This window comes from Nanorana parkeri, unplaced genomic scaffold (assembly GCF_000935625.1).
Source record: "Nanorana parkeri isolate BGI_ZX_2015 unplaced genomic scaffold, ASM93562v1 scaffold723, whole genome shotgun sequence".
Lineage (NCBI taxonomy): Eukaryota > Metazoa > Chordata > Amphibia > Anura > Dicroglossidae > Nanorana > Nanorana parkeri.
The window spans coordinates 150263-175326 of record NW_017306991.1 but is presented as its reverse complement, the minus strand read 5'-3'; the positions used below and the strand labels follow the sequence as shown (position 1 = coordinate 175326).

General features: G+C 38.5%; 1 protein-coding gene across 1 annotated transcript in view; it reads left to right on the top strand.

Moving 5' to 3' along the window:
- The window catches only part of SIM1 (single-minded family bHLH transcription factor 1), a 96054-nt gene that overhangs the window by 9632 nt on the left and 61358 nt on the right, over window positions 1-25064 (top strand). Inside the window, exons 2-5 of the mRNA XM_018564085.1 lie at window positions 21415-21497; window positions 22919-23008; window positions 24161-24269; window positions 24377-24462. Of these exons, the coding sequence (XP_018419587.1) occupies window positions 21415-21497; window positions 22919-23008; window positions 24161-24269; window positions 24377-24462 (368 nt within the window). The remainder of the gene's footprint in view (window positions 1-21414; window positions 21498-22918; window positions 23009-24160; window positions 24270-24376; window positions 24463-25064) is intronic.

Here is a 25064-nt window from a genome sequence, read left to right as displayed (position 1 = left end):
ATGTTTCGGAACCACGCAGGGTCCGTTCATCAGTGCAAACATGATGTCACTATGTTTGTCCTGATGGATGGATACTGTGTGGTTCCAAAATGTTGGCTATATTACACATGTGACATTGTTCTACAATAAAAAGAACATCTGGATTTATTTCATCCTGCGAGTGCTGGTGATCTTCATTGCTACTATTTCTGGATATGCACGGCAGTGGCACCATCCACGGACATCACTACAACCACCACTGCTATTTCAAGAACCGGTCCTGATTGCTGTATGGTGTGCAGGGGACATCTTTGTTTAGGGTTAGAGTGGTTGAGATTGCTATTGCTGACAGAGGTTTTACAGCTTTTTTAAAAAACTTTTTAATAATATACTCCATCATAGAGGAGCTGTTGACAATAAAACTCAATACACTGTGGTGGGTCCTGGCACTTTCAATTATGAGCAGGGCAGCCATCAGAAATTTTGGGGCCCCTTACACGGCTTTAGGCTGGGCCCCCCCCGCGCCGCTGGATGCAGGGCTTAGTGACTCGCTGGACACAGGACCCACCTGAGAGTGACCCTACAGAGCCCACCATAGATGCTGCACAGCCCATCTGAGACTGCCTATGGTGGGTTCTGAAGGGGTCTCAGGTGGGCTGGTCAGGGCTGCATCCCTCCTCTCCCTCCTTTCCTTCCTTCCTAGCTCCTCATACCTGCACACATGACCTCATCTGCCGCCGGACCATCCAGAAGTGAGGTCACGTCACTTCCGGTCAGTCCGACATCAGATGAGAAGCGTCGCTGATGGGGCCCTAGCTTGTCTCAAAGCCGCTGGAGCGGCAATGCTGGGGCCCTGCGCTGCTAGGGCCAGGCCTCCGCCTCCTTGCCCTTCACCGTCGGCCGATAGTCATGTAAGGGACCCGGGCGGGCCCCCAGGCTGCCCGGGCCCCTTACATGAGTATCGGCCGTACCCCCCTGATGGCTGCCCTGATTATGAGTAGATGTCTAAAAAACTTATATTTAAAGGCCCAATATATATTTAAAGGCCAAATTATATTTAAAGGCTAGATAGGTGACAGTTGACCTAAACCCTACTTATGAGTATGGTACCCCATTCTTCCCAATGTAAAGCAATCCTAATAATAATGCCCTTATAAAAAATAGCAAGCGATAGCTTAAAGAAGTAGTTAAGAACTGTGTACTTCTTCTAGTTAAATGGCTCAACAGATAGTGAAGCCATTACCAGGATGACAATCTCCAATGCCTTTACCGTTAAAACATATAAGTAATGACAGCTCACATATTTCTATCCTCTCATGTTCCTTTTAAGAGTCATACAATTTTAAAAGCAAGCCCTTAAAAGAACAAAATATACTGATGCAGGATGGTGGCCGCCATTGCTCTTCTCTTAAAACTATCAGTTCCTGCCGGTTATGATTACCCAATGGTTTCAGTATTTAGAGTCTCTGCTGGGGAACAAAGTATGTAGATGAAAAGTTCTGACATCAGTCTGACTTTTTGATCTTCATGCTTGTCCTGGGTCAGTTCCTTGAAAAGTATGGAATCCAGAGATAGCCAAGAATTTGGTCTGTACAGCTTGCCTTTAAGTCACGACAAGATATGGAATTTATTTCACAGTCATAAATGTGACTTAGTCATTGGTATTAATTTTTTTTTTGTAAAGAACTGGGGTTTATACTTTGCTGTGTCTTCAGAAAAAAAATGAATGGCTATTAATGTTTTTACAGTATTTGCTATAATAAAATGTGTGATACATGCCATTACATTTGATATATTCCTCTATGACCCTTTGTGACCAACTACACATTCAGAAACCCTGGTTCATAGTACAGACACAACCTAGTGTTATATAGCTATTTATTGCAAACTCATATGGCCGTTTCAGGCAAGTTGGCCATCATCAGCGCATAATCATCTGGCTTTAAGCCCTACTCCATAGAAGCCATGGTTTCCATACATTGCACTGAAGATAGCCAATTACCCTGACATAGCTGTATGCAGTTTGGAATAAATTCTAATTGAAGCCTTCTATGGTATAGTGCGTATCATTCCATAACTTTGAACGCACCTCATTGCTGATTCTCTTAATCTATTATTTAATCATAAATTGAGAAAATTCCGTCTTAGTTGAAAAGGAATAATTCCTCTGGATTGATAAGCGTGCCCACCATGCTGAAAGCTGTAAAGAGTTACGGCTTTATAAACTGCACTGTGCCTTCACATAGTTGGTATTTACTGAACATAGCTTGGCCCAGAGTGAATTTAGTATACATTGTGACTCTAATCTGGGCTCAGATAGATTCAGTGAAGACATGTTACCTGATCTTATTAGTGAGCTGCTAGATGTTCATGCACTCTCTTCATGGTGACAGATTCTCAGGCCAGATTTAGTCCAATGAAAGGGAATCTGTCTCCACGAAAAGAGCGCTTGTACAAGCTGCAGTTTACTAATTAGAAGTACTAAGATGTTTCCACTCGGTCTCTAAGTGTACCAATGAACTTTACGATGAAATGAAAAGTCTGTACTGCCTTTAAACATTTTGAGTAATTACCCCAAAGTACACTGTTTATGTGCTCCAGTGTTAATGGTTATCACCATCTCTATATTGTACACCTGAAAGCCTGTAATCTTTACATACGCCTTCCTCTTTTAACATATTTCTGTTGTTTATGTGTTTAGATCAAGCACTGAGATCTTGAGGAATGCAAAATTAAGTTTTACTTGCTTAGAAGAATATTACATCTATGTATACAGCATTGTGTAGGAAACATATATATAGGAAAACTTCCTGTGCATCATAGATAAGCATGCATATAAAGACTAACATTGCACTACACCGCCATCTACAGCTCAAAAGACATAACAGTATATGCTGTTGCATTTCCAACAATTTCGAGTTAAAGTGACACTAAACTCAGGAGTTCAATCTTAAAAAATGCTTTCAAGTGTCTTAACTATTATAAAAAATGTGGCTTATTTGTGTATCAGTGGGCTGTAGATCCTCAAATCATCTCTGAATTGGTGCTGACACTGTCCTTCCTTCTGATGGGTGGGTAGATTTGTGCTCAAAAGACATAACAGTATATGCTGTTGCATTTCCAACAATTTCGAGTTAAAGTGACACTAAACTCAGGAGTTCAATCTTAAAAAATGCTTTCAAGTGTCTTAACTATTATAAAAAATGTGGCTTATTTGTGTATCAGTGGGCTGTAGATCCTCAAATCATCTCTGAATTGGTGCTGACACTGTCCTTCCTTCTGATGGGTGGGTAGATTTGTTCCCCATGGTCCCTGTGTGTGTTGTATTATTAATTAAGAAATATAGATAATTGCAGAACAAACCTGGAGTTACATTATCAATGGTTATAACATGAGGAAAATAATCCATATTGCTTTTCTTTAATCTATAATTTTATAATCTATAATCTTAAGGGCATCAGTGAGAGAAACAGGGGTAATGTTTTCAATGATTGTCAGTGAAATTTGTACTGCTGGGAAACAAATTAGGAGAATGACATGTTATAGTCTATTCAGGCCCAGATGGGCAAACTGGCAATTTGTACGAAGGGCTTCTGTAACATATAATATTTGTGGCCTGGTGGGAGCTCCGAGGACTGCTACATCTTACTTAGTGATATTTTACAGCTTTACAAATTGTTACACAAACATCACATAACTATCAGTGGGAAATAGCAAGTCTGCTCACATTTCTCCTAAAGACCATACTAAGGTTCTTTTTTTATTACCTAAAGGCTCACCGCACCTTTAGGCAGGCACAACATATGTGTCTAAAGTGACCTTTTAACCACAGGCTCACTTGTAAAACTAAGCACATCCTGTAAAAGAAGAGCATCTCTAGTTACCTTTCCATTGCATGCTGTATCTTTTCTTGCCAGCTCATATATCACTACAGGACATAGAAGCCAGTGGGAGGAACCACAGCATGTGGCAGAAGCAGCAGTATTCAACACACCTAGAAGTATCTCTCCCTTCTGTTGGATTATACTCACACATTTGCCCATCATCTAAGGTCTACAGCCATTTTGAGAGCCATGGAAGCAGCAGAAAAGTCATCTAGGAGGCTAAAGTCTTCTCTCCTTGTCAGAGGTCATCTGTGGCTTTGAAGACCTGTCTCGGTGCACTGAAATGTATCCCTAAAGGAAATCTTTCTGTGCACCTAACAGAAAATAATCACATACAATCAGGGCCGCATTTGCACTATCTGCTGCCCCAAGGCCAGGTTCCCCTACCCGCCAAACTCGCCACCCACCATGGAGAATGGCAGACCTGCAGGCTGCATACAAGTGATCTTGGCAAAATCCACGAGATCACTTGTACAAAACAAGCAGTGGCTTCCCCACGGTACATTTAGCTTTGCTTGCCCAAAGCAGGGCTAAATGTAGAAAACAACTACCCGCCCGGCGTCCGGAACTTCATGCCCAGCGCATCGGGAGATAGGAATTCCACACCCCTGCTGCCCCTCTACTCCCTGCTGCTCCAAGGCCAGACCGTGGTTGGCCTTTTGGGAAATCCAGGCCTGCATACAATAGGTAGCATTTTGCCAAACACACATTACAGTCCATGGGACATTGTTAACACCTCTATAGCTGACAACTGGGCAGTAGACATGTGCGATTTGTTTCGTTCCAAATCGAAATTCGGACGAAATTTCGGAGAATCGGAGCATCCGAATTTCCGAAATAAAACATATCCGTTATCATCCGAAAGCATCCAAATCCGATGCTTTCATCCAAATCCTGTGCGTGCACTGTTAACTTTTGAACGGATAAAACAAATTAAGAAAAGGATTTTAATGTCCCTTTAATAGTAAAAACTAGAGCACAGCAACCAGAAATGGCAAATGTGCCAATTCTGCAACCCCACCTCAAGTTGAATTTTAAGGAATTCGTCCGAATTCCGAATTCCGAATCCCGAATCCGACACGAATTCTGAATCAGATCCGAATACGAATCCAATTCCCGAAACGAAACACAGGAGTTATGGGTTCCTCTTGTTTTCTCCCTTAGGACTAGATAAGTATCATTCATTTAATTAACACCCTGTTACAAGTGGAATAATGTATGGATTTCCTCTACTTTTGGCAATCTGCATGTATGTAGATCCCTGCAGAGCTCATCAAACTGGATAGGGGTACATTTTCTTACCTTGAAAAAAGTGTTCCACGGGACACCTGAGATGTGCTTTTGTGTAAGTGGGCCCTAAAGTAGGATTCTAATTGTTTCAAAGGCCCTTTGGGTTTCATTACTGCAAGGCAAATTAGAATATTCTTTGGATGCCTTGTTATGTTGGAATATTGTTCTGTTTTCCATTATGTGTAGAGAGAGAATATTGTGACATATGCGTGTGTATTTAGTCACAAAGTAGATCAAAGTTATTTAAAGAGCATTTTTCTCGAGAAGGACTTTAATGCCATAAAAAGAGACAACTTTAAAAGCAGGGAAGTCATTCAGATTTAGAGTTCCTGTGCACAGTCTTCAGTCTTAGAAGCAAGTCAGATACAGGATATCCTAGGGCTAAATGTCTTGGATTTGAGGTACTTTGATTTGGAATTGCTAATGATTAACTTAGAAGTTGACTTGAGCTGCTTCTAATTTGCTTTAAGCTGCTTCTGAGTTTCTTCTACATGTACACTGATCTGCATGGGATAAAAGTGCACATAAAAATAAATGTCGGTGTATACTTCTGTGTAGGGTTCATGTACATAAGCATCACACTCTGAAGCAAGTCAAAGACAGTATGCTTTTAGGTGGTACAGAGATGTTCTGGTTTGCCTTTCAGTTGCTTGAGGGGTTGGTTTAAGTTGCTTCTGAGTTGTTTAATATTAACAATGGCTTGTATGGAAATAAAAGCAGCTCAGATGCCAACAAAACCTTATATCAATGAGCACTAATTATCATGTATCTAAAGGCAAAACTTTTGTTTTGTTTTGTATTGAGTGGATTAGAACCTCTGTCAGCTTTTTCATTGCGGTCCCCACTGGGGGGAAGGTTCATATTTTCTATTTGTCCAGGTAACCATTGTCACTGGGACAGAAAGTTGTGACCAGAACAGGAATAGAAGAGATATCTGCCAATGAGAAAACATGTTCTGGTGACAACTGCCTGAGCCTAAGGCTACAAGGACAATTACTACTACTTATAAAGATTGAACTTTTTTAAAAGGGTTATGATGGAAATATCAGTGTTTACTTCCTGTGACCTCATAAGGACATGGCACTCACAGAGACTCTAACTGATGAAACTGTTTCTTGCTGTTTCTTACTGTCATTAAGCATGGTAGCCAGCAACAAATGAAGAAGAAATAACATGTAACCAATAAGGAGATTTCACCTTGCAAAGAAACATTGTTAAAGCACCATCACCTTCCCAGCGGTCCTAACGTGACTCGTGTTGCCCTTTTCACAAACAATCTATAAACCTGAGTGCCTTCTGCTCAGGAGCTCTGCTCTACTAGGTGAAAAATATGTTCATATTGTTCTAATATCATACAAAGAAGCCCTTGTTTCCATATTAGGACAAATGAAACCAGAAACTTTACCACATATGTTGGGATGGAACATTCCATGCAGGCCATCAGAATGCTGCTGTGTTCTCAGTCCAGAGACAATGAAAGGCAAAGTACAATGCTGGTGGGGTGCTGTGTGGTTTCTAGCTGTGGTCATGTTTCTCTGGATGGGGTAAAACCCATTTCTCCCCTGAAGGCCATTTCAGTGGCTTTGTCAACTTCTTCTGGCTTGCGGGATGCTAGTATTGCTTGCTTCCACCCTGGGCAGAGCTGTGTGTTCTTCCAGAGCCCCGTGCCAGCAGCTCCCACAAATGCACCAGCATGAGTGACACAGCAGTGGCCAGCTCAGGGAGGAATTGCATAGTTGCCAATAGTCCATCATTCGGAACCAAATCCCTTTGTCCCTCTATACAAAAATGTGTTATTTACACAATAAATACATTTGTTATTTTGATAAGCCAGAGTGAAGGAAAATTAGCAGTGAAAAAACGATTTGTGGACTTAACCAATCTTTTTTTGTATTAATCAGAACTGGAAGTTATTTTGCTTTCACTGCTCTTCTCCCCCTCCCTGAGCCTCTCATCTTTTTTTTTTTTATAGCAATTTTCCATGCAGTCTTTTTTCCAGGCCAGTGACATCACAGGTATTTTTTTTACGTAGCAGCAGTGGGGTGCGGGAATTCATCCTAGGAGCTCCTGCAATGACGTGTGAGCATCACTCAGTCCCTGAGAGGGTGTCAGCAACATGCTGGACTCACAAAAAATAGGTAGAATGATGCTGGCTGTTGCTCAATCTGAAGAGGACCTGCGGTGCTGGACAGAGGTAAAAGCTAGGAACAGCGCTGGAGCTTGGAGAGGGTAAGTAGACCTTGACCACACTTATTTTAATATAGTAGGAGGAAGGAGCAGAAAATGTAGAAAAATATGTTGGAGCTCTACTTTAATTCTTACTAGTCTCTGGGTTCGACAGGGATGTGTTCTTTATACGTGTGCAATAATGTATATTACTTTGTCATGGTGAAGTGAGGAATTGGTAGGACACCTAATAGTATAAAGTATAAGCAAAGGATACACCCCTGCCCACACCCATAATGATGAGGGCCATGGAAAATTATTATGAAAAATATGATTGATGTGAGTAGAATGTAATGTAGAAAGAAGTCTGTAAACCCTAACTAAATGATGTTTAGTTTGGTAAAGCACTGTGTCTCATTAACAATGGCCATTTTGTATTATTAAAATACTTGTTACCTTTTTTACATCATTGTTGGCATATCAATGCTGCTGGTCTCCTGCAGTCTTTTTGCAGCCACTTCCTGTCTACATGCAGACACTCCAGCGGTGTCTGTATAGCATTTCTTCGTTATTTGACGGTGACAACAGTGGACCTTGTCCCTGTAACATGCGTTTAAATTGACACTTGTAGAATTTTTTTATAAGCTTACTGTATGTGATAGGATGGCAGATACAGGAGCATACAGTAAGTAGGATACAGAGCTGAATGTTAACATCCCATAACAATAATTGTCCAAAAAGAAGCCTATCGAGCACGATCAGCACATATTCTTTAATGAATTCAAAATATAAAGTACTGAAAAATGTTAAAATGTATATTTGATTTTCATGATTGAGTTTACATATGCTTCATATGATTTTTTATTTTTTTTTAAATTTACTACTACTTTTCCTTTATGCTGACTTTGGTTTCAACAGAGGGATAGTCCCTCCAAACGAGGGACAGCTACGTGCTGGCAGTGCACAGGGATACAATCTTACATGTCTGGCTGGGAAAGCCCCAGCTTGTTTACTGATCCATAAAAGTCTGTTGGCTTGCTTCAAGAGCTTGCTATGCTTGTATGACAGATTGTCATTGCTGGCACTTGTAGTGTCACAACAGATTAGTATCCCAGGGTTAACATTGCCTCTGCCACAAAGCACATAAAGTCAACTCTTTATATAGGAGACTGAATGGTCTGAGACAATATAGCAGAGCCATCTATCAGTGTCTGCTCCTGTACATCAGCAGCCGCAGTGCGCTTAGGATATGGCTTTCCAGGAGATACTAATGAATTGCCTTCCAAGAGTTTGTAACTGGGGATGAAATCTATATTGGCCCTAGTAAGGAATTCATTGTGAAGTAGCTAGATCAATTTCCCCTGTAGCACAAAACGCCGGGGATGAGCCTGGAGGCCGGGGCTGTCTGCTGCTCATCATTCATTCGCCAACAACTGCCTTAAATGATGCCTCAGGGATTAGGTCAATTTTAGTGGATCTGCTCCGCCTCATTTGGTTACTAATTGGTTTCTTGTTTTATAAATCGAAATCTAATTTTCAGGAAATTACAAAGACCGTGAAGCTAGTCCATTGAGGTAATCCGCGGGTCACACTGTATTTAAATGGAAATAGATTTCCACAATGCTGTAAAGTTTAAGGCTAACGATGATGGTGCTGTCTGATTTTTTTTGTAGGCAATAAAGTTGGGATTTTAATAACCCTTTAAATAAATATTAGTGTTACTATGGCTGTACCAAAATTCTATCTATCTATCTATCTATCTATCTATCTATCTATCTATCTATCCATCTATCCAGCTCTCTGCAGCTCTCTGTCAACCTATGTGTCTTCATTTCTATTTTAATAGTAACATCTTGTTTATCTCTCTTTCCCACTTTATTTGCTGGCTGCGTGTTGGTATCAAATACTTAGTGAAACTCTAAAGTAGTGTTCTGCTTTAGAACAAAAGGCTGCTGAAATTCTTTCCTCTGATGAGGTGGGCTTGTTATTTAGCTACTACTCCCCCCCCCTTTGCAATAAGCTGCTTGATTCTATTTGGAGCTTATTATATTGCTAGCCTCTCCAAATTACTAGAGGATCTTCAGATCTCGTTTTCAGTGTAATCCTGATGAAAGGGGTGGTGAATTTCCATCTATCTTTAAATAGACAATCAGAGGATTTGCTGAATTTGCTGCGGTAGGTCAAGTGCAAAAATCACAATGTAAAAAAACGAAAATAAAAAAAAGTGTGCACATGCTATGACACTCCACTTTCATTCAACTAATTGGACTATACATTCATTTCAGCGTGTATCTGCCTGTGTGCCTGCGGGCAAGAATAATATTATGAAGTTTGTGTATATGTTTAGACCTTCTTATATTTTCAGTGATCTTTAATTCGATGGAAATGTTTATTCCGGCACAGAGAAGTTGTTAAGTAACAGTTTTGTTGGGTTGATGATGAGGTTTAAACTTTCATTATGATTGACTTATTCACTTTCATAATTGCCACCGGTTCAATGTATGTGTCATTATGTAGCAGACTTTTAATTCAAGTAGTGACATTGTCACATTTACTAGAGGTATTAATGCAAGTCATCTCTAGCGTGAAGAAATGGACTTAGCAAACTGAAGTTGGCGTTAAACTGTAATGTGACCTGGCTACTTATTAACATCAAACAGGAGTTTTATTTCCTGTCTAGAAACCAGAGCAATTAGTCTGCTCGCACAGGATTAATAAACAACTATTGTCCCCACACAAGAAACTTTTATGTTGTATCATTTTTATAGTATAGAGAAAGGTATCCAATTTCTGATCACTAATGTGTTACTATGCATTGTGCCATTAAAGTCCTACTTTATCTGAGATTCTTCCATGTGATGAAACAGTTTAAAAGGAAACATTTACTGCAACAACATTTGGAATAGACTATAATCACTATATGAATAAATGTATCTATTTTTCCCCCAATTGTCCTACCAACACTTAAAAAACTATTGGGATTGTATATCTGGATTGGTGGTCTTGTAGCTGCATTGATGTTACGAAATAAAGAATTAATGGAGTAACAGGAATAAAACCAGGAATACTGAAAGAGTTAGGGATAATGAGAGGTTGCCACATAAAGCTAGAGAAGGTATGAGCCAGATGGCAGAGTGAAAAGAAGTGTGTTTGGATAGTGCTATTGGGAGTCTTTGCAGACTAAGCCCCTCTGAGTCTGGTCAAAGGGACAAGGGACACAGGCTGTCTCCCAATGACCAGCTTTTATCCTTTCCCTAGTTTTATAGAGATCTGAATAATAATTGTGCAGCAAAATGTTACAGACCTATAAATAAGCATTTTTTTATAGAGCTATCAGCATGGGTCTGCAGGCCTGATGTCAGTGCTCCATTGTGTCCTCAACATAACCATTGGCTGTTAAATCACAGCTCTTATTTGCTAGTGGGTTAACCATTTATGCTGAAAAGAAACACTAGCTGGAGTTCCAGGAAATGTGCTAAATAGAAATGCTTTTTTTTTTCTAAGGTAGCATCTTTACTCCTTGGTCCATCTTCTCTGGAAATCTGAAACTGAGTATAATGTGCACACACATAAATAGAAAAAATATCTGTGCAAATATTGTCATTTAACTATTGCTGAGTGTATATCCCCTGACCTCACAGAAACTAGTGGGCTGTGATTTTAGGAATGAATAGACTTATTTTTACAATAAGGTTGATTTACCAAAAAAGTTAAGAATCTGCATGCAAAAAAATAATGTAAATGTTAACTTCAATTATTAAACCATGTAAAAAAACAAATTCCTATTTGCTCTGAACACAGGATGCTTTTTACAGGACTGAATAGTTGAAGTAAATATTAATGCAATGAGGCTGATTTACTAAAGAAGTTGATAATGTTAACACAATAAATTGTGTGAATATTTACTTCAATATTCTAACAGCGTTTATGTGAATTAAATAAAAAAGGATCATCTTTTCATGTGATTGGATATATCCATTGTGTGAATATTCTCAACTGCTTTAGTAAATCATCCCAAATATTTTACTGCAACTTTAATGGTAGATATGTTTTGGCAATTAAGCTTAATACATTAAGCTTAATACAATAAAATAAATGTGAGAAGCTCATATTTCACTTTTTTTTTATATATATTTTTTTGTGTGCATACATGTTCATGGTGTTCAGTATCTGAAATATTTGCGATTGTACATATCTGACAGCTGCCATTTAGAACTATACCTCTAAAATTAGGGAACAATAAATGTAATTTATAATCCTATTTGCATTTTTAAATGTGCCTCATAAAGCTCCCAGACAGTCCAATTTCACAGCAAATAGTCATCAGTCTATGCCTAACCTCTCGTTGTAAAGAGGATTCAGGCATGCACACCTTTACAAGCCTTGTTCTGTTAGCCATTGTTACCAGGCACTTTTTAACACATCGGTGGAAGATGTTTCTGTTGTCCTGTCTGAATGGTGGCAAACAGGTGTGAATATGTACACAGGCATGTGCAGTTTGAGAAGCCTTAGATTGGGCGGTATGGCATTCAGTTATCAGTTCATATTAATAATGCATTTAAGATAAATGAATTAACTTATTTTTACAAGTAAAGAAATTTAGGATTTTTTCGCACGGTATATTTTTTAGCATTATTTTATGTTCTATGACTGCTTCAGCATTTGCTTCTGTTTTACATTTTTATTAATAGAAATGTTGCCGTGGAAAATCATTTCAGAATAAAAGCACAAATTTCAGAAAAAAATATTCCTCACTTACTTATTTAATAAAATATAGTTAGCTACACCCCAGAGATTTCCCACAGAGCACTGCCATGTTGGCCATATGAATGCACATATTGGTGTGCAGGGATGAATAATGCTCACCTGACTGCTTGGGTTTAACCTCAGTAAATCAAGCCTTAAGTACACCTAAGAGTGTAGCACCCCTCACTCTTAGAAGAATCAGGAAAATAGTATGCCTATATTTCCTCTTTAATTCATAGTGGCAGTAATATCTACTTAAGTGAATTTATATTTTATGCAGGGAATGTCAAACATTCTACAGCTCAAGAGAGCACTGCTAATGATAAAAATAACTCACTGATCATGCACACCTACTCTTTCAGTCAGTTTTATAAATGTAGAAAAGTAAAACATATTATTTCAAATCCTCGTGTTTTTTATTTATGTATGTACTTAAACTGAGATATTAGTTCTGCTATATTAAAAATGTAATAATAAATGAATAAATATACATTTACTGATGGAAGATTGTTTACTGAACAGTTTTTATTATTCTTTTATGTTTTGATTATATATATATACACACACAAACACACACACACACACACACACACACACACACACACACACATATCTATACATTATATGTATATATAGACATACATTAGTTCTTCTTAAATCTTTTACACGTTTAGTTTTGGTAGCTACACTGCTTATCAGCATAGATGAGTTGTGACAGCTGCCCAGCAGGAGACTTTTTGTCTCCCTGTGTTTACAACAGTTTACTGTTAAGAGGGATGTACATATGACATTTTTATATACAAGATTTGATGAACATTTATAGTAATATTTGTGCTACAAAAAGGGTCAATAATGACTTATAAGAATGAGAGATAACTGTGGAAATTATTCTCCAACTTAGAAAATCATTGTCCAAAACACGGGCATAGCATGGGAGGGGCTAGGGGGGCAGTTACCCAGGTTGCAAACTTTTTGGGAGTGCTGCAGGTACATTACACCCAGTGCAAAATGTGAACATTAAGAGCAGGGGCGGACTGAAACTGACTGGTTCCCGAGTGCTCGTGGCAGTGCAGCCTGGAGGAGGCCTGCCACTGTTGGATCTACTGCAGTCAGAGCCACTATTCAATGTGCAGGCAGCACAATGTCCTAGTGAGCGAGGCTCCCCGAGGACCCATTCCACTATCTGCTGCTGCCAAGGAGAAGGGGCTGCAGAGGCTCTCTGCCCTGCAGGTGAGGCTCGAATCACAAATCAGAGGTGACCAGTGAGTGACACTTCCCTTATTGGAGAACATTTTGGGAGAATTGGGTGTGATGTGCCATTATGATTATTACAAGAGGGGCTTGAGTATTGCTGAGATTTATAGTCTTCTATAGCTGATGGTATTCTGCTTTGCTGTATAATGCATTGCTGGCATTTGTAGTCCTCTATTGCTGGTGCTATTCTGCATTGCTGTATAATGTATACTGGGATTTGTAGTCCTCTATAGCTGATGATATTATTCTGCCTTGCTGTATAATGTACTGCTGAGATTTGTAGTCCCTCTACAGCTGGAATCAGTGGCAGAACTACCAGGGTCGCAGTGGTTGCTGTATGCGACCAAGCCCTGGAGCGCCACCACTGTCCTAAAATCATTAGTCTGTGTTGTGAAAAACCGACACGACACTAAAAAAGATATCGGTAATTGGTGTTGGCGAGTACTTAAGGAAAAGTATTTGTACTCGTACTCGGTCTGGAAAAAATTGTATCGGTGCATCCCTAGTTTGTATAATCTAATATACAGTGTAAGACATTAATAAAATCAATGCTATTTGTGGATCAAGATTCGGCTGTGCATTTGTGCATACCAATACATTTTTCAAGCAAGAGCAACTACAAACTGTTATCAATTTTAAAGGGAGTGCTAATGGTCCAAGTGGTAGGGGGGCGCAATACTTGCCTTGCCCCAGGTGCTGACAACCCATGCTACGCCACTGGTCCAAAAGAATAAATGCACTCCCCAGCAGATTTAGAACAGATCACACTTACCTCTAACAGTGTTCCTGTGAGATCTACATTGTATGGCCTACACAGACTCTGCCTGAAATAATATGAATTCAACATAGTGACACCCATGAATGCATGCTATGACCTCCATTAATTTCAGTGCAATGCCTATCCACAGACTGTCAAGGTTTTAGCACCTGACTAAGTCTAAACCTAGTAAAATGGCGCCAGATCTCATGGTATAAGCTGTGCTGTCCATCAGCATGATATACTGAAAAAGATGGACACAAGTACAAGTAAATCATAATGCCTCTACTCTTGTTTTGTCATTGCCAGTTGTGTTGGAAAATTATTTCAGTAACTCATTATTTTCAAAAAAGAACTTTCTTTCAACCTTGGGTTGAAAAAAACATGTTTTTTAAAGGTATTACCCATCTTAAAGGACTGATTTGCTAAAGGTGGAGAAAGATACCACTTTCTAATCTCCAATGGAAACTGTAGTGTTTATTCCACACCGCACCTGCATTTTACCTCACATTAATATAATGCAGGCCACAGTGTGAAGTCTGTGATGTCCATTGTATTGTTCTCTGCATAACACTACAGACAACACTCTGTAATGGGAGGAAAGGCCGGTCTCATATTCATCGCCGGGTACAATTTTACTAATTTTCCTATGCTTCAGTTTTATTACTCAATGCTAGGTCAAATTGGAGTAGACAAAACAATTCCTTATTCTCTTTAAAGAATTAATTTTAAATGGAAGCCTAGAAAAAATGAATGTGACTGGATAAATGGTCAAGCATAACAATGGTCAAGTTGGGTGTAGGCTTTGGATTATTATTGGTGTCATGCTTGTTTTAGAGCCTCATGCACATAAACACTTTTGCCTGTACTGTCTACATATTGTAGCATATATAACCAGATTTCTGTATTCAGAAGGAAGACAGCGAAAGAAGTGTGCAGGAAAATATGTTATGTGGCACTGCTTGGCATATGCAATAGTCATTATGTTTGTGAAATTCAAAGTACTCATAGATAGTGACAAAGTAAGGAAATAGAATGGGCAGGTGGAAACAGAGTAACCAATCTGCAGCACCAGGCCATAAAGAGCATTGTTACCTACAAACCAATGTTTGAACATCACTAATTAGATAATATTTCCAAATCTGTGAGTATCCAGAATGATGTTATAATGTAAAAATACGTTTACTCTTGGCACTGCTATGTGGTATAATTCTGTACAGAGCCAAGACATCAGTGCAACTGGTTGCTTACTAAAAAAGTGTCACAGTTTTAAATTCCAAAAAGTACTGATTTCGACATCCGATTACTTGGCAATGAGCACATTATACTAAAAATATTGAGTATAGGGTGCATCCCTGAAGCTTGTGTCACAGACCATTATGAGTTTTTTTAAAGAGTCAGCAGATGCTTTCAAATTGTCTGTCTCTAATTAAAAGTCTGTTCGGAGCCGGTGCTTCAACATGAGGAGAACACACAAATTTCATACATACATACATTTTGTCCATGGTAGTCATCAAATCCAGTGCCATAGTGTTGGAGTGCTAACCACTGTGCTGTATGCTGATTTCTTAAATGATCAGGGTGAAATATATGGATGTATGAGGACTCAACTGGTACATGTATACAATTCTTGCACAATGACTTCTAATGCCCCTTGCATAATGTGTGTAACCACAGTCCCTGCCAACACTTAAACACCTCTATTCATAAAATATACCCATTTACTATTCAGTACAGGTCATGTGCTTTTCTGGCCCTTAGGCAATGTAGTAAGGCAGCAGATTATCTTTGCTCAGCCAATAGAAGACAAAAAAGGAACAATATTTACTTTTTCAACCTGCTGGATCTCCTTTGACTGTGATTCAATTATGAATTGCATTGGGATAATTTTGACAGACTGATTGACATTTCCCCAAGAATGATCTATTCTAATGTGAAGTTTCTGGCAGATATTATGTTCATCAAGTTCTCCAGATGAAATGTTTTAGATCTCAATACAGTCATCGAATTTCCACCATAAGGATCTTTCCATTTTATAGGTTGTATGCTAGGATGAATTGCCAAGCACACCTGAAAATGTATGTTATCAACATTAAATGCTGCTCGTCTTAACAGTGCGCATGCTTTCATATCCATTAATTGGTTTATACCCTAGGAACAGTGCACAGAGGCACATGGGTGACCCTAGTTTATCTTTGCTTAATAATCTGAGACTAATGGAATCACTCCCAAAATATCTACAGATCAACAGACCGACTTTCTGACAACTGACACTAGTCTGTTTGATTGCTCAATGTCCATCATACTTTATAAATTGTCATATGATAGTGTAGCAATTATTTGGACCATACAAAATGTTTGTCCCTGTGTACAGGTGAGTTGTTATCTTTGAAAGTCCCAGTGCCACTTTTGTATACATGATTGCACACACTTTTCTGAGTGTGCATGTTTATGTTCTGTGAAGACATTTCTGATGTAGATTTATGATTGCTAACATCTGGCATTCTTAGGCCTGTAAGTATTTTAATATATTAGATACTTAGAGGGTTATTCACACAGCTGCCAAAGGCAGCTGTGTGAATAACCGACCCGAAGTGAAGTGAAGCTGTTTGGCTATTAACTTCAGGCTTGTACAGCTGGTTTCAGCCGTACACCGAATGAAATCAGCCGTACATTGGCTTGCTGCGGCTGGGTTCGGGTCGGGCAAACATGCTCAGCATGTTCAGCCGACCCGAAGTGTGGAAGGAGTTCGACTCAACCGATCCAAAATCTGGATCGACTGAGCCGAACCTTCGACAGGCCACTCGCTGCTGTTCAGCCTACTCTCATAGAGGCCGAACAGCAGTGAGTGAATAGCCGAATGCCGCCGAGTGGCATTCGGCTCGGCTATTCTGCTTGGTACCTCTGTGGTACCGAGCAGAATAGATAAACAGTTAAAAAAGTAGAAAAAAAATAGAAAACGATTGGGCGGAGCTAGCAGTGACAGCTGACTCCGCCCAACTGTTTTCTATTGGCCGGGACCAGCTGTCATTAAAATGAGAGCTTGTCAGAGCCGACGGTGATATCAAAGCCGGCTCCGCTAAGCTCTCATCGTAATGACAGATCAGCATCCCTGGTTACCTAGTAACCTAGTTACCTAGTAACCAGGGGACGCTGTTCTGTCATTATGATGAGAGCTTAGCAGAGCCGGCTTTGATATCACCGCCGGCTCCGACAAGCTCTCATGACAGTTCAGCGTCCCCTGGTCACCAGGTTGAAACATACACATGTAAAGAGCAATAGCTCCTAATTTAAAAAGCAGTATAATTTACATGGGTATGTTTCAACCTTGGATCCTAGAGGATGGATGTATAGATAAAGCTTATCCTTCTAAGGATATATTCATAAGCTTTATATATGGGATTGAGAAGTAGTACATGATTGTTGGAAACCTGCACTGGGTTAAATTTACTAAAGGAATAGAGTAAAGTAACTGGCCAGATCCTTCGGCAGCTTCGTGAATAGACCCCTAAGTAAAGTGTATGATCATCTTGGAAAGTGTATGTTCACCTAGTAAATAAGGAACAGCTGTCTTTGCTTCAGTAATCCAATCACATGAACTAAAAAAATCCTGTTTTTAAATTTTTCTTGCACATGATTTGATATTCATTGGTGTTGATTTGCTAACAGATGTGAGGCTGTTTCACACAATCTTTCTTTTGCAAAGTAAATGCTAGTGAATACAATGAAGCTCAATGTCCTCTTTTAATACCCAAACATGCTCAAGGGGGGAAAAAACACAGTTATTCCAGCACCTGATTGGCTATTCAAAGTAAACACACCTTTCACTAACATTGACTTTGCAAATTGACTATTCATTCTGCTAGGTCCAACCCCTATGTGGACACACATTCACTGAACTTAGTGACGATTCACTTTGCAAAGTGACTATTCATTCTGCTAGGTCCAACCCCTATGTGGACACTCATTCACTTTATTTACTGAACTTAGCAAAGATTCACTTTGCAAAGTGAACAGTATTCCTTTAGTAAATCATCCCAGTTGTGCTGATGGTTAAGCAAGTATTTTTTCATAAAATAAGGTTTTAGCTTATTTGATGCTGAATTGACCTGTATGTGAGATCTTGCCATCTTTTTTGTGGTCTGGCTAAATGGCTGAATTGCAGAGGACACAACATAAGCAGTCTTAGTTTCCATCCAGACTCTTCTGTGTAGTAATAAGATGTGTATTTTTTTCACAAAAGTCCTATTTACTTCATATATACTGTGTATCTACTAGTCAGTATGCAGCACTATTTTTAAAAACTATAATTATGGCAGATGTATAACTTTTTTTTTTTTAAATTTACTTTCAATTTAACTCCTTGTATAGTCTACATTATATTAAAAAAAAAATAGGAAATATGCATTTCAAGAGAACTATTGTGTATTTCCTGTGGGTACACATTTTGAGTAATTGCTAATAACATTTACCTGAAGGTTATTGTTATGTGCCTCTTATATTTTTGCTTGCTTACTCCTTCTCAGGAAAATTATACATATACACAGGGTTATTCACAAAAGGGTGAAGAGTTTGGAGAAGGCAGGAGAAGTAAACAATCAAGAACAACATAGCTTAACTGGAAAGTGAGATGAATTGGAGAATTTTTCCAAATGTTGTCCTATCCTAGATTGTTCATTTCTCTCACCTTCTCCAAATCCTTCACCCTTTAGTGAATAACCCTGACAGATTTTTCCCTACATTATTGCATATAGTATCAATCAATTGCAGTATCAGTACTGAGCATCTGCTAAGATAAAACCAATTACAGTATTACCTGTCTAGAGACAGCATTTTGTTCAGTAGTCTTCACAGACTCGCACTGAGAGAGAATAATAATAAAGCACAATCACTGTGTAAAACATGGGGGGACACAAATGGGGGTCTGTATATGTGATAAGTAAACAGGATATTTCCATGCACATACATAATTATATACTATGCATTAAAAGAAGCATTCACATTAAAAGCCGACATATGCATATATATGTATTTATATATTTATGTACATATATTGTACCAATGGTTTTGGTTTTCTTATTAAATTAATTGTGTTTTTTTATTTCAAGAGTGTGGGATTAAGTTATGCTGAAATGTTTCTGCTTGTTTCAGGAACAGCGCCATTTACTAATGACAAATTTATTTTAAGAGAAACTGTAATGGTTTTAAATCAATATCTTATTATATCTGTTTTGTAATATATATGTATCTAAGTTAGCTTAAAATTAGCACAACAAAAATAGCTCCTTTTAGGCATCATCTCTCTCAATGTGCAGTAACGGATGAGTAAATCCTGACTACATTATATTCCAATATGAATATTTGCCTTACTAAAAAAATAAATTATAATTTTCATTATTTTTAGTCCTGACCATAATAAATAATAAAGGAAATATCTTTTGCCAGACAGAATTTTTTGTAACCATAATGCGCTGCATTTCCTTTGAACTTAAGTAAGTTGGCTTAGAAGGGCCAATAATGGGGGCAGTCTGTGTAGTTAGTTGCTATACTGTGCTATATTGTTTAAAAAACCTTGGTGCAATGTGGTAGGTATGTATTCTTGTGTACCCCCCCTGTGTTTACAGTTCAGAGACCTTTTTGTGTGTGCCAGCAACAACTGTAGTTAATGTTTAGCTGCTTCATCCCCGTACTTTCAGTCTTATTTTGTTGTTGTTTTTTTTTTTTTTTATTTTCTTTAATTTAGCACACACAAATACATATGGTATTTTTAGGGTTTATTGTTATTTGGGGAGGTATATTCATTTTATTTTCCTTTGCTAGAGCCCTTTTTATTTTGGGGTCTGCAGAGTACACTTGTTGCTGACACAGGCAAAGCTGTACATTGTTTGCAGCATGTTACCACATACTTGTGTAGTAAAGTAGTATGCACCGAAGCACCACATATTTATTTCCCCTGTTGTAATAGCTGCTATTAAATTTAGACAATACCCTTTATAAAACTGTCAGGCAGCTTTACTAACAAGTGGGCTCCATCGATGAATGATGATGAGGGGATGTATGATGAGGTAGCAGAGAGTCCGTGGGTGTCACCAACTGGAGAAAAGGAAAATTCTGAGGAAGAGGCAAAACAACAGCAAGGGAGGATTTTGTCCATGCAGGGCAGGGGCAGCTTGCTGGAGACTGGAGGCAGCATATGGTGGTGCTGCCCCACCCGTACAGGCCACTACTATCTCCAGGGCTGGTTCACCGTGCTCTGCAGTGTGAGCTTTTTTTTAACATATGTGCTGCCGACAGCACCATTGTGTTCTACAACCTCTGTATCGCAGCCAAAACTACCTAAAACCGCTTTTTATCAGTCCGATTGGGTTCCTCTGCTGTATTACTCCACATTTTTTGACAATAGTTTGCCTAGTGGCAAGGAGAATGGCCAGAATTTGCTATGAAGATTTGCCCCATAGACTTCAGTGGGATTCAATACTAACTCACGGGTTCACCTGTATAGAATTACATTCTAACAAAAAAAAGAGACTCTATACTTACCTTTTTAGCTGTCTGTTTGTTAAAATGTTGCCGCTTTGCTGTTCCCTGGTCACTGTCTGTGCTCCACACTTTCAGTGTGTAAAATATCTGCTTCTCTGCCACAGGCTATTTTTTCTGCTGACTTGTACATCACTTCCGTATGTAGAGCCGGCAGGAGGAACCACAATGTGGAAACAGGTATTCGACCCATTCAAATGGTTTAAATACCTGCAGCACCCGGGAGCAGTGAAGAGCCTGTGATTCAAGAAATAGACCACCGAAAAGAAAAGTATAGTGACTCTTCTTTTAGCTGATGTGTAATTCAATACAGTTGGCCCTGTGCTGTCCCTTTAAGACTGGCATACTACTCTTGCACTGATACATGCCACTCTTGTACTTAAGTGACTATTTTTCCATCAGTGAGGGAATTATCCTTGGTAAGTGGATTACAGTCAATAGGGTGAGCTCCTCTACTTATATAAATGTGCAACGTTGAGTAGTCTATTTCTGCCTAAGCTCATGTGAGTCAGTCATGTCCTATTAAAAAACATTTAGCATATCTAGATGAATAATCCTTTATGAGGATAAGTGCTTGTATCTCATGTAGTAGCTCAACTTTGAGCTATGATTTTATTCTTGCATATGCACTTACTACTGTTACATCGGTGTATAGCTGTCAAGATATGATTCACTTTAGAGAAATTGAGCTAGGAATGAAATGTTCCTGTTTGCAGTGAGATAATATAGCAGATGACCTCTAAGATTCTGGAGTGCAGATCCAGCCCTCTTACCATGTGTTATGTTTGTTTATGCACACAGGACTTGGAGAAGCCTGGGGCCATTCTAGCAGACCAAGTTCCTTGGATAATGTTGGTCGAGAGTTGGGAGCTCATCTTTTACAGGTACTAAATTTAGGGAAAACTACCATATCCGATTAATCATTAAAGAATGCAGACCTTTCAGTGAACTTTTAATTATAACTTGGTGTAATTTATAAACGTTCACATGCATTAGTTTTAGTCACTTAGCAAGTAATGAAAACAGCTCCCATATTATCATTTTTATGTTGGTATGTAGCCTTTTACTCTACAGGCTTGTTTAACAAGATATTTCAACAGTAACCCATGGCAGAAAATCTGCAGTCAGCTTTCATCAGATTCGATAAATATAAACAATAAAAGATAATTCCTGATTGGTTGATATTGATTACTGCACATTATTATTATTATTATTATTATACATAATTTATATAGCACCAACAGTTTGTGCAGCGCTTTACAATGTAAGGAAAACATTACAATTACAATACAATTCAAGACAAGATGTTAAGGAGGGCCCTGCCCGTGGGGGCTTAGAATCACATTGCTCATTGCTCTGGTTGTAAGATCATGACGCTGGAATTCCAGTAAAACATCCAGTGGAAATTACACAAATTGGTCATATGTTATGTATTTTATATGATGGAGAAAGAAGCAAGAGGCATGAGAGTGCTGAAGCCATTTGGAGCATTGAGACTTGGAGGAAAGAAGCTATCAGAGATGGAGTACCGGGCAGAGAAGGAAAGAAAGGCAGTTCATAAGTTGACATACCAGCATCTAATAAAGATCGATGCACTAATGATTTAAAGGTCTTAGTTTTAAAAATGATATTATTATGCTACTTTAATGTGGTGAGCTTGCTGAAATTTAATTATAGCTATACAGTAAGTGAATGAACAAAGCTGAATGTTCCTTTTTACTTATCTTTGATGTGATAATGCTGACTGAAAGTTCAATTCTCTAAATATTAAATACTTTTTTGTATATAAAATGTTTCATGTTAAAACATGCTTCCATAGAATCATAAGGCATTCTTCTTGTGGTATTGTCACCGGTGTGAATAAAAAGTCTAGGAAATAAGACTGTAATAGAAAGAATGAGTGTTGTTTTTAGGAAAATACATATCTAATCCCCTGTTGTTACTTGTATAAACTGTTATCAGATACCAACATTGTGAGAGGCAGAATTGTCTGTAAAGTCGATTTCTGCCTTGTTGTAGCTTAAAGCCACTTTCCCTGCTGAGAGTCGTATATCTTCCCAGTGTTTACAGGTGATAAGCTTTTGATATGTTAAACAATGGAAGATTAAACTCATTTCCCATATAGCACTAGCTTGCCTAACACCATGTTTGATTCAACATTGAGATGTTTAAAACAGAGGTGAAGGGACATCTGACCACCCAAGCGCTCTTGAAATGTAAATTGTATTTAAATTGCTGCACTTTGGGTATTCTGGTAGGGGAATATGAATTTGCTCATTAGTTTATTTTCTTCTCTCCTACTTAGACCTTAGATGGCTTCATCTTTGTGGTGGCTCCTGATGGGAAAATCATGTATATTTCTGAAACTGCTTCAGTCCACCTGGGCTTATCACAGGTAGGTGATTGTGGCTGTTTGCTCATGTACAATTACTCACACTTGTAACTGTTAATCAGGGGATGTATTCTGTAGCTACTGTTCTTTGCAGATAAGCACTAAAAAAAAATGTGATTTGTGGACTTTTCTAGAACCAGTGGGAGATATGGAAAGCTTTCCTTTAGTTTTCTCAGTTTATCTGTCTGTCGTTCTCTCTATTTTTAATTTTAACAGAAGAAAAGGTATCTGTATGCTGCCTTGTTTTTCACTCTGCTTGATTTCTAGTACCCATGAACATGAGATGATTGCTGATTTGGGTCTGGACAACAAATCCCATGTCTATAGGTATCAGCAGACCACTGAAGAGAACCTCAGATGACAATGTTTTGGCTGAATATTATTGTTTCCCTCATGCCCGTGCAATGCTAACAGGGAGATTTGGGTTATCACTTCTCATCCTTGTTTTATCAGCATAGATAGAAAAACCCCCCGTAAATTCACCAAATCCTTTGCAGTGATGTACTCCAAAGGTCTGCCAAAACATTTGTTAACTTTCCATAGGGGCTGATTCCTGAGATACAAAGAAAAAATGAACATGAAATTGAAGCTGTTACCAACAGCAAACATTCAGGTTTTACCTTTCATTCTATGAAACAAAATGAAAACAAAGTAAGATTGTTCATTGGAGGCATGAGTAAAATTAGTTTGCTCATTTTTTCTTTTGCCCGATTTTGATAAACCAGACTCTTAGATGCTGAATTATTCCTTACCTTTGCATATCATGAAACTATCTTGTTCTTTGTATGGCCATCTTCACATGGGATCAGTAACAATGGCTAAATTATGATACAAACCTGCAGATGTGATAATTGTGTAACCAAATGATCCATCCCAACCAATTGATATTTGCGTGTATAATGACAAGGTGATGAAGTAGTTTGAGTCGTAGTAGTTCATCATAAGTGGGATAATTATCAGCAAGTTAGTTCAAAACTAACTTATAATGGGAAAACCATGATCATTTGGAAAAAAAAGGGCGATCCTAAGATTGACTGCTGTTATTTTCAATAGATTGGTCTTTGTATAGTACAATATAAAAGTTATTTTGCATAGCTGCAAAATAAACTATATTGACAGACTATAAAGATAAACAGTATGTTTCTCCTTTTGCAGGTAGAATTGACTGGAAATAGCATCTATGAATACATTCACCCTGCTGATCATGATGAAATGACTGCAGTGCTTACAGCTCATCAGCCCTACCATTCACACTTTGTCCAAGGTAAATCATAGTCCCCTATTGCTGTCTGTCTATGTGAAGAATCAGTGCTAAGTCATGAATTTAAAGGAATGTAACATACAAGTAACACTGTTTGTCCTGCCTTACAGAATATGAGATTGAGCGCTCCTTTTTCCTGCGAATGAAGTGTGTACTGGCAAAGAGGAATGCAGGTCTGACCTGTGGGGGGTACAAGGTGGGTGATCTTTATGAGGGCTAGACTTGATAATCTTTGAACCAATGAATATGCCTGTGTCATAGATAAACAAGCCAAGGATACTTTTATATATATGGTGTATGTTTGAAATCACCATGTTATGTGTGAACTCTTTGTTTCACCAATTGCACAATTGTTCTGTACTGTAATTGTTGTGGGAATGCTTCCTCAATAAGTAGAGCAACAATTACATAACATTTAGACAAGCTTCCTTCATTCATTCATCATTTCACCTTTCAATACCCTGAGGGAAGAGGGCACAGCAGACTCCTGCCTGCTAACCAGGGCAGCCAAAGTATTGGAAGCTCCCTTTATAAATTCTGTTTTTAGTTTTTCTTTTCTATTACAAAGTTGACGGAGTGGTTTAGTTGCACAGTACACAATATGGCTTTATATAGCAAATGAATGTAAATGTTAAAAGTTATTCTTTAGAAGGCATTACCTCCTGTATCACTTGTCCCTCCTTGTAGATTGTAAGCTCTTACAAACAGGGTCCTTCTAATCCTTTTGTATGGTATTGTATTGTAATTGTACTTTTTCCCCATGTTGTAAAATGCTGTGCATGCTCTGGTGGCTCTATA